Source organism: Megalops cyprinoides, chromosome 5 (assembly GCF_013368585.1).
Source record: "Megalops cyprinoides isolate fMegCyp1 chromosome 5, fMegCyp1.pri, whole genome shotgun sequence".
Classification (NCBI taxonomy): Eukaryota; Metazoa; Chordata; class Actinopteri; order Elopiformes; family Megalopidae; genus Megalops; species Megalops cyprinoides.
In genome coordinates, this window is record NC_050587.1 from 6,592,159 (window position 1) to 6,604,399 (window position 12,241).

Genomic DNA, 12,241 nt, shown 5'->3' on the forward strand with positions numbered 1-12,241 from the left:
TATATCATCCAATACTTACATTATTATGTATAAGAGCATTATATCATCCCAATAGTCACGTGTAGCCTGAACAGTAGTGTATTCCCCTGAAACTGAGGCCCTGTTTAATAGCTGGTGTTATTATGGAGTGCTGCTCTGAAGCAGGGGAGTTCATTTTCCTCTGACAGGAGGCTGTCAGTGGGATCTGATGAGATGTGCGGAACTGTCATGTATGTGACACGCTGGGGTTGTGAGGACCGTGTCACTGACAGCACACTGCCGTCTGCTCTCCCTCAGCTCACACACTGGCACTCAGAGAGAGAGAGAGGGGCAGAGGGGGAGCGAGAGGGAGAGAGAGAGAGAGAGAGAGAGAGAAAGCAGGAGGGAAGGAACATGCCAGTCCCAGGCACCGCCTCACCTGCACGAAGACCTTCTGCAGCAGGGCCCTGCGCTCAGCCAGGGGCAGCTCGGTCTGGGCCGCACCTGGGACCTCAGGTACAAGTGGCAGGTCGAAGAACAGGTACAGACACTTCACCAGGGTGGAGGGAACCGACATTGTGGTCATGCAGTCTACTGTTTTCTACAGAGAGAGGGACAGGGAAACCATTACTCTCCTGTGCTTCACAGGGAGACCATTACTCTCCTGTGCTTCACAGGGAGACCATTACTCTCCTGTGCTTCACAGGGAGACCATTACTCTCCTGTGCTTCACAGGGAAACCATTACTCTCCTGTGCTTCACAGGGAGACCATTACTCTCCTGTGCTTCACAGGGAAACCATTACTCTCCTGTGCCTCAGAGAGAAACCATTACTCTCCTGTGCTTCAGAGAGAAACCATTACTCTCCTGTGCTTCAGAGAGAAACCATTACTCTCCTGTGCTTCACAGGGAAAGCATTACTCTGCTGTGCTTCATAGGGAAACCATAACTCTCCTGTGCTTCACAGGGAAACTATTATTCTCCTGTGATTTCACAGGGTACCAGAAAGTGGTGAGTTTGGATTTGGCACATGAGGGGCCTTCTGCTCTCCCATACATAACAATTTACAGCAGCGTTGACCTGTTACTTTGAGTCACTGACCACAAGGGTTTAAGGCATCACCCACTGATCAATATAAAGTTTCCATTTTTTGCTTACTCTTACTTTTACATAGCCATATTCATGCTTTTTAATTTGATTTGAGCGGCAGTGCAGGATGTTCTACTGTTACAACCTGACGGCACGCCTGCCTCTGAGGCAGAGAGAGCGAGAGAAGACACCCCCGAACAAACCCCTTGCAGAGCCACGGGTCTCAGCTGCGTGGAAAGTGAGACATATCCGCCGAATATTAAACTCATTTTCATAACCGCCACCTGCTCCAGAGATAGCTCCAGATCTAATTACACATGAAACACGGTCCCAGAGCAAACCAGGCTGGAGTGACAGAGAGCAACCTGCTCGTCTCTGCTCTCAGGTGGAAAGAAAGAGGCCAAAACCAGCTTCATTGTTCATTCGTGCAAACGAGTCACGTGACTCTCCAAAAGAGTGCAAAATTCACTTTCCTTTCAAAGTGATCTAGAGACACAGTTTTATTAATCAAAGCAATTGTACACAATATAGCACTGTGTCTGAGTGAATTAACTGACAGATTGTAATAATATGCCATAATCATCAATTTAATTTTACTGTCTGGTATGTTACACACAGAGCATATATGTATTTACATTCACATTTTGTCACTCAGAAAACACTCTTAACCAGAGCAATGCATGATATGCGAGTACATTTATCACCACATCCTCATTCAGCAGACGCTCTTATCCACAGTGACGTACAAAATGTGAGTATGTATAACGTTACTTTATATAAATGAAGATGATAACAAATGACCAAAAGCTACTACTATCTTTGGGCCAGCAATATTTCGTTTTACATTTCAAAAAACTCGTATGTAAATGTATGTTGACTGACAGCCTTTATTTTCAGTAGACTATTTCAAATCAGTCCTTGCTGTAGAAAAGCCCAAAAATGTCACAGAAATAGACTCAATAGTTTAGTCGTGAAAGCAGTAATATTAAAGAATATAAACAGTTAAAGCATTTTTTTCACAGACCGGCTTGACAAGAGAATTTACAAAAATAAATAAACAAATAACTAAATAAAAATAATAATTCTGCTGCTGCAAAACAGTTCAGTCTGTGTGTTATCCTCACGTCTGCAAGCGAACACCCAGGAGCAGGTATTATAGTTTTCAATTTTTACACATTACTCTTTTATTTGTTGACTGAAATCCCCATGATGGTTGGGTTAAGGGCATTATGGTCAGACTGAGCCAGCCCTATGGAGTCAGGAAGGACTGCAGCGACTCTGCGGTCAGAGAGACAGCTCCCCGAGAGAAGCCTGCTGAGAGCGGAGCTGCTGAGAGCCCAGCGTGAAGGGTACCCTTTCACAGCCTGAGAAAGGCCTCTGTTGTTCTCATGACATCAGCAGGGGTGTGGGTGCCAGGCTGACCTTCGCTCCTCAGCCACTCCGGGCCCGGAATACAAATCCATTCCCTATCATTTAGCCTGCAGTCAGTTAAGCATGACTGGGAGAGAACTTGGATATACTTTCTATGTCACCATTTTGGCCCAGACTTTAGAATTTTAGGTATACTGCAGCTGCAGTTGTAAGCAATGTTGCTCTGTGATATGTGATTAACAACAGCAAGTTAATGATGACAGGAAGAGTAAGAGGCTCTGACCCCACCCCTGTACCCCTGTTCACTGACCCTGCCCACTCCCACTCCCATACCCCTGTTCACTGACCCCGCCCCCTCCTGTACCCCTGTTCACTGACCCTGCCCCCTCCCACTCCTGTACCCCTGTTCACTAACCCCAACCCCTCCTACTCCTGTACCCCTGCTCACTGACCCTGCCCCCTCCTACTCCCGTACCCCTGCTCACTGACCCCTCCCCCTCCCACTCCCAAACCCCTGCTCACTGACCTGGCCCGATGAGGCCAGCAGGTTTATGGTGGTGAGGAGCATCCAGCCCCTGCTCGCCTCCTCACTCTGATTCACCTCCAGGAACTGCACAATCGCTCTGCTGGCTGCCTCTGTGGGGAAACATCACACACACACACACGCACACACGCACACGCACACACGCGCACACACACACACACACGCACACACGCACACACGGACACACGGACACACACACACACGGACACGCACACACACGGACACACACACACACGGACACACACACACACGGACACACACACACACACACACACACACACACACACACACATATTACGGTTCTGAGACAGCCACAGGTCAGATAACACACAAGAAAACCTGCACATCAATAGATGCGGTCAGGTTATGGGGGAGGGGTAGTAGGGGAGAGACAGGGATGTTTTTAGTAGGAAGGCGCGCGTGTGTGTGTGTGTGTTACTGTATGTACAGACAGAGAAGCGTGTTCTCTCTCCCACTGACCCATGGGAAAAGGAGCAGAAGATCTGAGAGGCCCATTTGAGAGGAGTGTGGAAATGTTCCTCTGCAGAGCTTCTGAGATCTGATACATAAATCAATGCCTGATCTCTGCAAAACAAGTCACATGACACACGCAGACAGAACCCTGTTGGAGAACATCGCCAAAACAAACTCAGAGTAAGGACACATCTGTTACATTCAAGTGCTGAAGCGGTTCAGCCTCAAGCTAAGCCAAATATGAGAGAAACACCAGAGACACTGGCCCTGAGGTATTCCAAAAATACAACAACACGCCTTGGACAAGCCAGATGGCCAGTTATGGATGGTAATCTGTGGTAGGGCTGGCAGTATAGCGACTTTTTAAGGTATATCTACATATTCTCAAGCGAGATATAGGATGAGACAATACCATTTATATCGATATAGTTTGATGTTGCGTTACATAACCCATTTCTTCCGTAAAGCCGTGCCAGTGTTTGCATCTCTCCTCTCTCACACTCTGCGCACAACCCTGCCCCCACTCTCCCTCTGTGTCTGTGCGCAAACCCGGTGTTCTGTCGATTTGTCCTACCTTATCGAAATGTCCTACTGTAGCGTAGATTGATAGTCATATCTATCGATCTTTGCTACCCTATCGGGAAATACTACCACAAGTAGGTTGTGCTACCTTAGAAGCCAAAAAAGGTTGGTAATTATTTTTTTACCTTATCAGAAAATGGTTCTAAGCTAACTACATTATTGTTTTCATTAATTCACCTGACAGCAATTTCGAAAATGCTGTCAAGTAAATTTTAATAATAGACATAGCCTACTTACAATGTATCCATCACATAAACTGTATGTATTTTGTCTCATTTACATGCTGACATGTAAATTTGTAGTTAGTTTGTACATCAACACACACACTAATCAATACCAACATAAAACTAAGTAGCATATTTTGATGTTCTAAACCTTATCAGAAAAGACTACCAGGATATAACAATAGAATGTTCTGATAGTCTGAATTACCTTATCAGAAAGTGCTACCAACATAAACCTATTCTTATTTAATATAGACTATTTATTTTATATATTTTTTCATTTACATGTTGATATATTGTGCAGCTGTATATTTTCAAACAGGGTAGGCCTGTTGTTATTTTTATTCTGTTTACATCTTTATTGTTATTTGCACAGCTGTGTGTTTTGTTAAGCAGGAGAGGAAAACCTATAATTGTACTCTATTTTAATCAGTCTGTTATTTTTGTTGAAAACAACTGAAGAAGCATTCTCAGAGGTAGGCCTATTTTTATTTAATATAGACTATTTATTTTATACACTTTTTCATTTCATTTACATGTTTTGCAACTTTCAAACAGGGAAGGAAACCCTGTCTTTGCATTTTATTTTGATCACAGTCTGTTTTATGCCGAGTTCAGACTACACGACTTCAGCCCGATTTTGACACGATTTTGTCGTAGCCAAGAAATTTCCAGCATCGGGCCCGATTGTGAACATCAGGAATGACGCCGAACGGCGAACAGGTCTTGTAATGTGACATAATCGACGAACAGTGATGTGGCGTCTGGGATGCCCCACGACACCCCGACAAAAAGTCTAGCATGTCAGAATTTTTTTGAGAATCTCCCACAACGCCTTCCGAAGTTGACCAATAGGATGACAGAGTGCTCTCTGCAAACATGGAAATTAGGAATAGTAGCAGCATATTATTGTTAAATGTTGGTAATATTATTTTAATTGTGGTTACGCAAAGTGTTAAATTAACTGTCAGTTGCATGGAGTTACAGTAATAACAGTAATCAGTATTATTATTATCATATTTGTTAAACTTACAGCTACATTTACACTAATTGTAGAAATCGTGTACTAGAGATAACGAGGCACATTCTGTATCTGCGATTTAGGAGCTGATAGCAAATTCTCCAGTGTAACGTTAATGCGTGAACTCAGCAGCAACAACACACATAGTGCTTCTGTAGCCATGATTGACACTTTCTTGACCCGCCTCCCTGACGACACACAAGGACGTGAACGATGGTTGGTCGGGGTCAAATTTGTAGTGTTGCCAGTCTCCCGACCAATAGGAGGCACGATTTTATGGCATTACGAATGCTTAGTCTGACATAGTGACTGTCGTGAAAGACAAAAAAATCGTGTAGTCTGAACCTGGCATTAATAAAAGTGCTTGTGACATCTCACATGTGGCTTTGACTTACAACTTAACATTTCACTTCGTAGAAAATACCGAGATATATCTCATGTATTGCCATTCAGCCTAAAAATACAGAGATATGATTTTTGGTCCAAATCACCCAGCCTTAATCTGTGGTACTAATTTTTTTGACTGTCATATTTCACTGTGTGTTGATTTCCAAAGTACTCAGCCAATGAAGACACTGTCAAGTCCCTGAATCAACACTTTGTCAGTTCAAAAGCACAATTCATCCATGTTGTATTATTATTAACACACTTATATAATGGATTCACGATAATGGTAACAAAATGAGCTTGCTGTTCTCTAAACAACATCTGTATTCACCAGGAGCTGCCTAAGTTAAGTAGTCCTAATGCTATTAATTATCCATTTGCAGAGGGTATTGATAAATTACATCTCTGCTCATTTAAATCAATCATCCTTAGTTACTCTAAGGACTCAAACTTCTTTGAAAATTACAATTACAACTGGTGAATCAGAATCAACAAAGATTTCTCTTCAAGTAAACAAATACAATTTAGGCCCCAAGGTGCACACTTATTAAAGAGAGCACTTTAAAACTTATCTTGCACTCCACAGTGGGATCGTTGTTTTATCACTGCGTACTGGCACTGGAACTGCAGCAAAGCCAGAGTACAGACGTGAGACAGAGTCGTAACAGGGGTCACGTGGGCGAGAGCAATGCAATGCCACATGCCCCAGTCTCATTCCTGCAGCTGACACACATGACACAGTGCCCCAGGCTCATGCTTACAAAGGTCCTGTGGTTAAATCCTCTGCTGCAGTTAAATTCTCAGCCCAAGCACTGCAATCATCCCACCTCAACCAGGTTGGGAAAATGTGCTGTTTATGCTGTTCCACAGACGAAAGTGACAATGCACTGAATCAGGGTGTTTTTTTTTTTTCTGCGTATCTGAATTGTTTAGCTATGTGGCTAATCTAAGATCAAAATCAGTTTCTGATAATAAAACCAGCGTAAACACTGCAGAACTCTCCTGTGGCTATGTCAGAAAGGTGCTTGTTTTGGTTGCAGGTGTGCGCTATGGCCTGGGGTCGATCCCATCCGTGTCATCAGCCTACAACAAATGGCTGTCCACAGCTGCAGAACAAACTGCCTTCATTATGTCGGGGATAGGGGTGGGCAGGGTGTGCCTGTCTCACTGCTTTCAGGAACCCTGTTATACCTATTGTTGCCCACCTCACTGTAGTGTGAAAAACAAGAGTGTTAGAGTATTAGAGGATTGCCTTTGTCTTGCTTCAGCGCTCCTACACATTTGCAGAGGCTGTCACAGTGAGATGAGCCAAACTGACAATGGGTGAATAAAGAATATATATTGGATAAAGTGATAACAGAACTCTATGGTAGAAAAACAGGGAGAACTCTATGGTAGAAAAACAGTGAATTCTGGTAGTGTGTGATGGCATGTGAAGTGAGTGGGGAATATCAGTGTTACAGGTGCAGCAAGTCTCAGGCGGTTTCTGTGCTGAATGTACCTGTGGACTTATTGGATGCCCTTCTCCGTATCTCCGTCACCATCAGCCGGGACACCTGGGTGGTGAACTGCAGCAAGTCTGAGAACTTCTCTGTCATCGTGCTGGGCGGGGCATTCCCAAACACCTGGGACACAGGGACACAGGGGGGAGAAGTGCCACAAGCCTTCTGAACAGCACACCTGTGCATCAGATGTCCTCAACACAGCAACTTCAAATGCTCACCTGGAATGACTAAGCTACCAGTTCAACAAGAACAGAAATGCTCTATAGAAAAACACCCACAGAAGCAGCCTGTTACCAAAGTTTGTCTGCGTATTCATGCATATTAACCAATTATCAGTATTAAGAAATTCAATGTTCTGAAGTAAACTGATGATGAACATGCTGCTCTTTTTGCAAAGTTTATATTAATCAAATGATGTGGTAATATCTCTTTCCCTCCCTGCACTGGATTTTAATTACTTCAATATATCATTTTTAATCAACCTGTGAAACCATTTCCATTTAAACATTTAAGAGAAAACTGGCACATATTTAGCATCCTTTATGCTAGTCTGAAAGACAAACTGCAATGACACTTTTATTCTTTTAATTTTTTGTGTAAATGTCAGCACCTATCAAAACAAATCAACACAGAGTTAACTGAGATTCCCTCTCCCATTAATTGGCCTTTATGTAAGACAACACAGCCCGTCTGCAGAGACAATTTTCACAGCTGTGAGCTGTCTGAAGGCCACACATCAAGCCCAATTACGAGCTGGACACAAAGCCCATGTCAGAGCCATGTCTGAGGATGTCCGCTGGGTGCGTGAAGCAGCAGCTGAATTCACTGCATGTCTGTGGATGTGCAGAGCGGGTCAAGCAGAAGCTGGTGCCCCCTGTGCTAAACGGGAGAAGGGAGGGGTTTAGCAGCAGGCTGTGGAGTGCTGTCATTACTGAGTGATTAATGAGAGTGACACGTGACCCCTGGTGATACGCTGCCTTCTCCTAACGAGTGCTCTTCACTTCCAGAGCAGCTCAGACCTACGTAGGCCTCGCTCTCTCTTCCAACATGCCGAGAGCTGTCAGACACGCTTCATAAAATATGTCAAGCGCCTTTAAATGCATTGGCTCAGAGGAATAATTACAGTTTGCATAGGGCTGCCAGATACCATACTGTAATAATAGTTTCTGGTTAGTCTGTACACGTAACAGGCTAGTTAGCATCATTAGTCAACATGATTAAGAGTGAAGAAGTAGAGGGAGACTCGAAGGCAGCCACAGTGTTGTCTGTTTTCACTCACTGATCACCGGTGGGACTCCTCCATCCTCAAATGGACAGACCATCTCAAATTTATGAGCCACTTACTATAATGGCAGCATGATCTCCCATGCTTGGGCTGGTACTCAGGTAATGCATGGATGCTGAAAGCATTCTTGTGAAAGGGCTGCTTGTTTAAGGCTCACAGTGGATGCTTTTCCTGGCCCTACCAGGCGGGACCGATGACAAGCTGACAGTTTAGCAGGACGGGAGAGCTGGACTCTAATAAGGATGACTGACAGCCGCAAACCCCCCCCCCCCCCGGCGCCCCCTGGTGCTCACCCGGTTGAAGACGGGCAGCATCATGTAGAGTTTCTCCTCCTGCTCCTTCTGGGTCATGTGGCGGGGCGGGTGGCAGAGCTCGGAGAAGAGGCGCCGCAGGTGCATGAGGCCCAGCGCGTTGTCCTGGGGGCTGCACTCCTCCTGCCGCGGCCGGCCCATCATCCTCTTCACCATGTTCATCTCGAGCGGCTTCTACAGGACAGAGCCAGCCCTGGGAAAGAGGGACAGAGAGGGAGGGAGAGAGAAGAAGGGAGAGGCAGGGAAGAAAAGAGAGACAGGGGAAAGAGGGAGAGAGAAAGAGAAAGAAGGAGGAAGAGAGAGGGGGAGAGAGAGAGGGAGAGTGGGAGGGAGATAGGAAGAGCGAGAGAGGAAGGGTGTGAGGGAGACGGGGAGAGAGGATCAGTCAGAGAGAGAGAGGGAAGGAAGAAAGGGGATGGAGAAAGTTAGAGAGAGAGGGGGAGAGAGAGGGAAAGAGAGACAGAGAGAGAGAGAGAGAGAGAGAGAGTCAGTCTACTAGGAAAGGACACTGATTAACACTGAGCATTTCTAGAGAATCAACTGACATCCCAGCATCACATCCCATAATTCTGCCACTGACAACTCCTGAACCATCACTTCAGTATATCAATTTACTGTGGCCTCTTCCAACACCTCACCTGGCTTCTTCCAACACATTCACCCACGCTGTGCATCTCAGTGCTCAATGCACCTCTCCGTAATAATCAAAATAAAAAGACTTGTGTGTATATTTTACTTGCAAGTTAAAGTACTAAAACATCAAGACCTGCTGGGAATTGATTTCACACTTCCAAACAGAGTGGTAGTGAGGCCTGCTTTTCCTAGATGTGAGAACAGCACTGCCTCTGGCATTTACAGAAGGACATGTGCAGACTAAACATGTGACTCAACACAAACACTGAGATTCCCTTTCATGAGTGAGAGCGAGGTGCAGCTGAGCTCTCCTGATTAAGGTGCTGCAAGCCCATGTCATCTAGAACCAACACTTAAACATGTCCCATGAATTTCAACTAGAACAGAGAAATCATTTAAAACGGCTTTGAAAATGAGTCACTGCAAGGGACTTCAGCTCAGCGAGCAATTGTTTCAGATCAGTCAAAGCCTTCAGCAATTTGGCCGTCTCTGAGGATGCAGCCTGGACACTCCACCAATCAGTGTCGCTGAGGGCTGCAGGACTGAGGGTGCAGCGGATAGAGATGTGTCGGGATGCTGTACTGTAACAGTGAGGTGCCCTGACAGCCAACCACACGTCCCGCACTCAGCTCCGCCCCCGCAGGGGACGTCCAGCTATGTCAACTCTTAAGAACAAATCATGACCAGTCCGTGGAGTCGGTAGGAACTGTATTTTTGGCTTCAGCGTACCATTTTTGCACAATTGTCATTTCCCATTTCATCTTTTGCTAGAATGGACCATCACAAAACACACAGAGTAGCTTTTCAAAAACCTGAATCAAATCAGCACCAATGTATATAACTTTGAAGCTGGAGAAGCTATTTTTGAGCTGCTGCTGGAAATGGACAGTGTTAACGCTGGATATCATGCAAACCACAAACACAGCATTTAGCCACGTGACCTACACATGCAAAGAGTCACTTTCCCTGTTTAGAAAATAAAAAAAACAACATTACCTTTCAAGGTCACGTTTCCCCAGCACAGCATTCTGCTGGTTAAAATGAGATCAAATGAAATATACAGTATGCCACTCCAACAGCAAATGACACTGTGGCAGTATAGCATCATGGTAAGGAGCTTGTAACCAAATGGTTGCTGGTTCGATTCCCCACTGGGCCACTGCTGGATAAGAGCATCGTGCTCAATGACAATAATGTAACGTAATATCACAAATGGTCATCACTATGGTACATGGCCCATACAGCACTGTTTTACACCTTAACCGGTGTGTGCTGAGAGCTTCAGGGATGCGTTAGCTGTTCTCAGCTGTGTGCACTTATCACAAGGCTCAATGGAACCTCTCCACTGCCGGCCAGCTGTGTGCAGTCTGCACCCCGCTGGGCCCTGGACTTTCAGGGCACTTTCTGTGCCATTTTGATAGACAGCAGAGGTGTAGCCCAGCCCCGGAGCGTGGGCCAGGTTATACCCCACTGTATATCTGGCTGCAAACTGTTGACTAACAGGAAAGAAAAATAACTGAGGATTAGGCTAAGGTTATAAGGCTAACACAGCTGAGCAGAGACAGCACAGCTACACACACCAAGCAGACCAGTGTTCTGAGGTTCTGCCGTACGAGTGGAGGGTCCAGGCAGCGTGTACACCATCTCTCCTTCTACTCTCAGAAGAGATGAGCAGCACATGACAGGGGCAGCATCTGTGAGGTACATTAGGACACCATTCTTTCCTCATAGAACCTTCTCAGTACTGCTTCCTGTTTCCTGACACAGCAGAAAGGATGCATTTACACCACACAGAGCGTGAGACCTTCGGATGTTCTGCAGTTGCCTTCCTCAGAACACACCAGCTGCTGTCCAAAACTCCACCGTGTTGCAATGCTGGGAACGCCACCTGGTCTTAGGGTCAGATCTCCTGACAGCAGACAGACTGGGTGGATTCCTTTCCTTTGTCACATAAAAGTCTGGTGTGACAACCCCCATCCCCCACTTCCCACTGTCCTCCCTCCTCAGTGCCAATGCAAGAACTGCACCCATTTCCTGTCAAATAGTCAAAAATGAGAATGACTACAGCCAGTCTCACTTAGACATGAGAACCCAACTCAGATGCTCCACGTCTTCTTCTCCCACATGAATTTGATTTCTCTTCCTCACAGAACATCTTGGGAGCTGCTCCGCAACCGAACTGAAGCTCCACATGTGCCTGCCCAAATCCAAATTCTCTGGGTGAAAAAGCAAAAAATCTGGTATTTCTTTGATGCCAGGCACATGCTTCAGATCCAGTTTCTCATATTTCACTGCTGACATACTTCCCATTTGAGTGCCAAATGAGAGGAAACCCACTGAATATTTGAATAATAAATGCATTCTTGCATGTTTAATGAGTGGACGCATTTCCTAACCTGTGCAGCAGTGGAGACTCTTTTACAGAGACAGCCCGGGACTGTAAAGTAGGTTAGCTGTAATATTTATGATCTTCCAGAGGCTGTGCAAACCATGTGCTCCAAGGAACAATGCCTCTGCTGCCCGACAGGCTCTGCCTTTAAATATAATGAGACTGACTCCAGTGCTACAAACACCACGCATCAATTTCAGATGCTGGCAACTGTATTGGTTATGCTCCCAATAAAATAAAACGGCTTTCTTTCATTTAATATAAAGCCACTCAAAAGAACAGGCTGATTCCTGCCAGCATGAGGAGGTACTGTTAAGCAGCACCTGGCCGAGGTCACACCTGCCCTCCATACCTACAGAAGTGCAGACTAGGGCTGTGCCATATCGTATCGTCCATGATATGCCGGTACAATTCCTCCCCATGATAAGAATTTGTCATACCGCGATATTGATGATATAGTTGATGATG

At 45.4% G+C, this 12,241-nt stretch overlaps 1 protein-coding gene across 2 annotated transcripts in view; it reads right to left on the bottom strand.

Annotated features, from left to right (window-relative positions):
- The window catches only part of LOC118777415 (WD repeat and FYVE domain-containing protein 3), a 75,097-nt gene that overhangs the window by 48,174 nt on the left and 14,682 nt on the right, over positions 1-12,241 (bottom strand). For both annotated transcript variants that reach the window (XM_036528284.1, XM_036528285.1), the window contains exons 2-5: positions 8,734-8,944; positions 7,152-7,275; positions 2,945-3,054; positions 398-559 (exon numbers count right to left, since the gene is read on the bottom strand). In XM_036528284.1, the coding sequence (XP_036384177.1) occupies positions 398-559; positions 2,945-3,054; positions 7,152-7,275; positions 8,734-8,913 (576 nt within the window). In that variant the 5' untranslated portion in view covers positions 8,914-8,944. The remainder of the gene's footprint in view (positions 1-397; positions 560-2,944; positions 3,055-7,151; positions 7,276-8,733; positions 8,945-12,241) is intronic.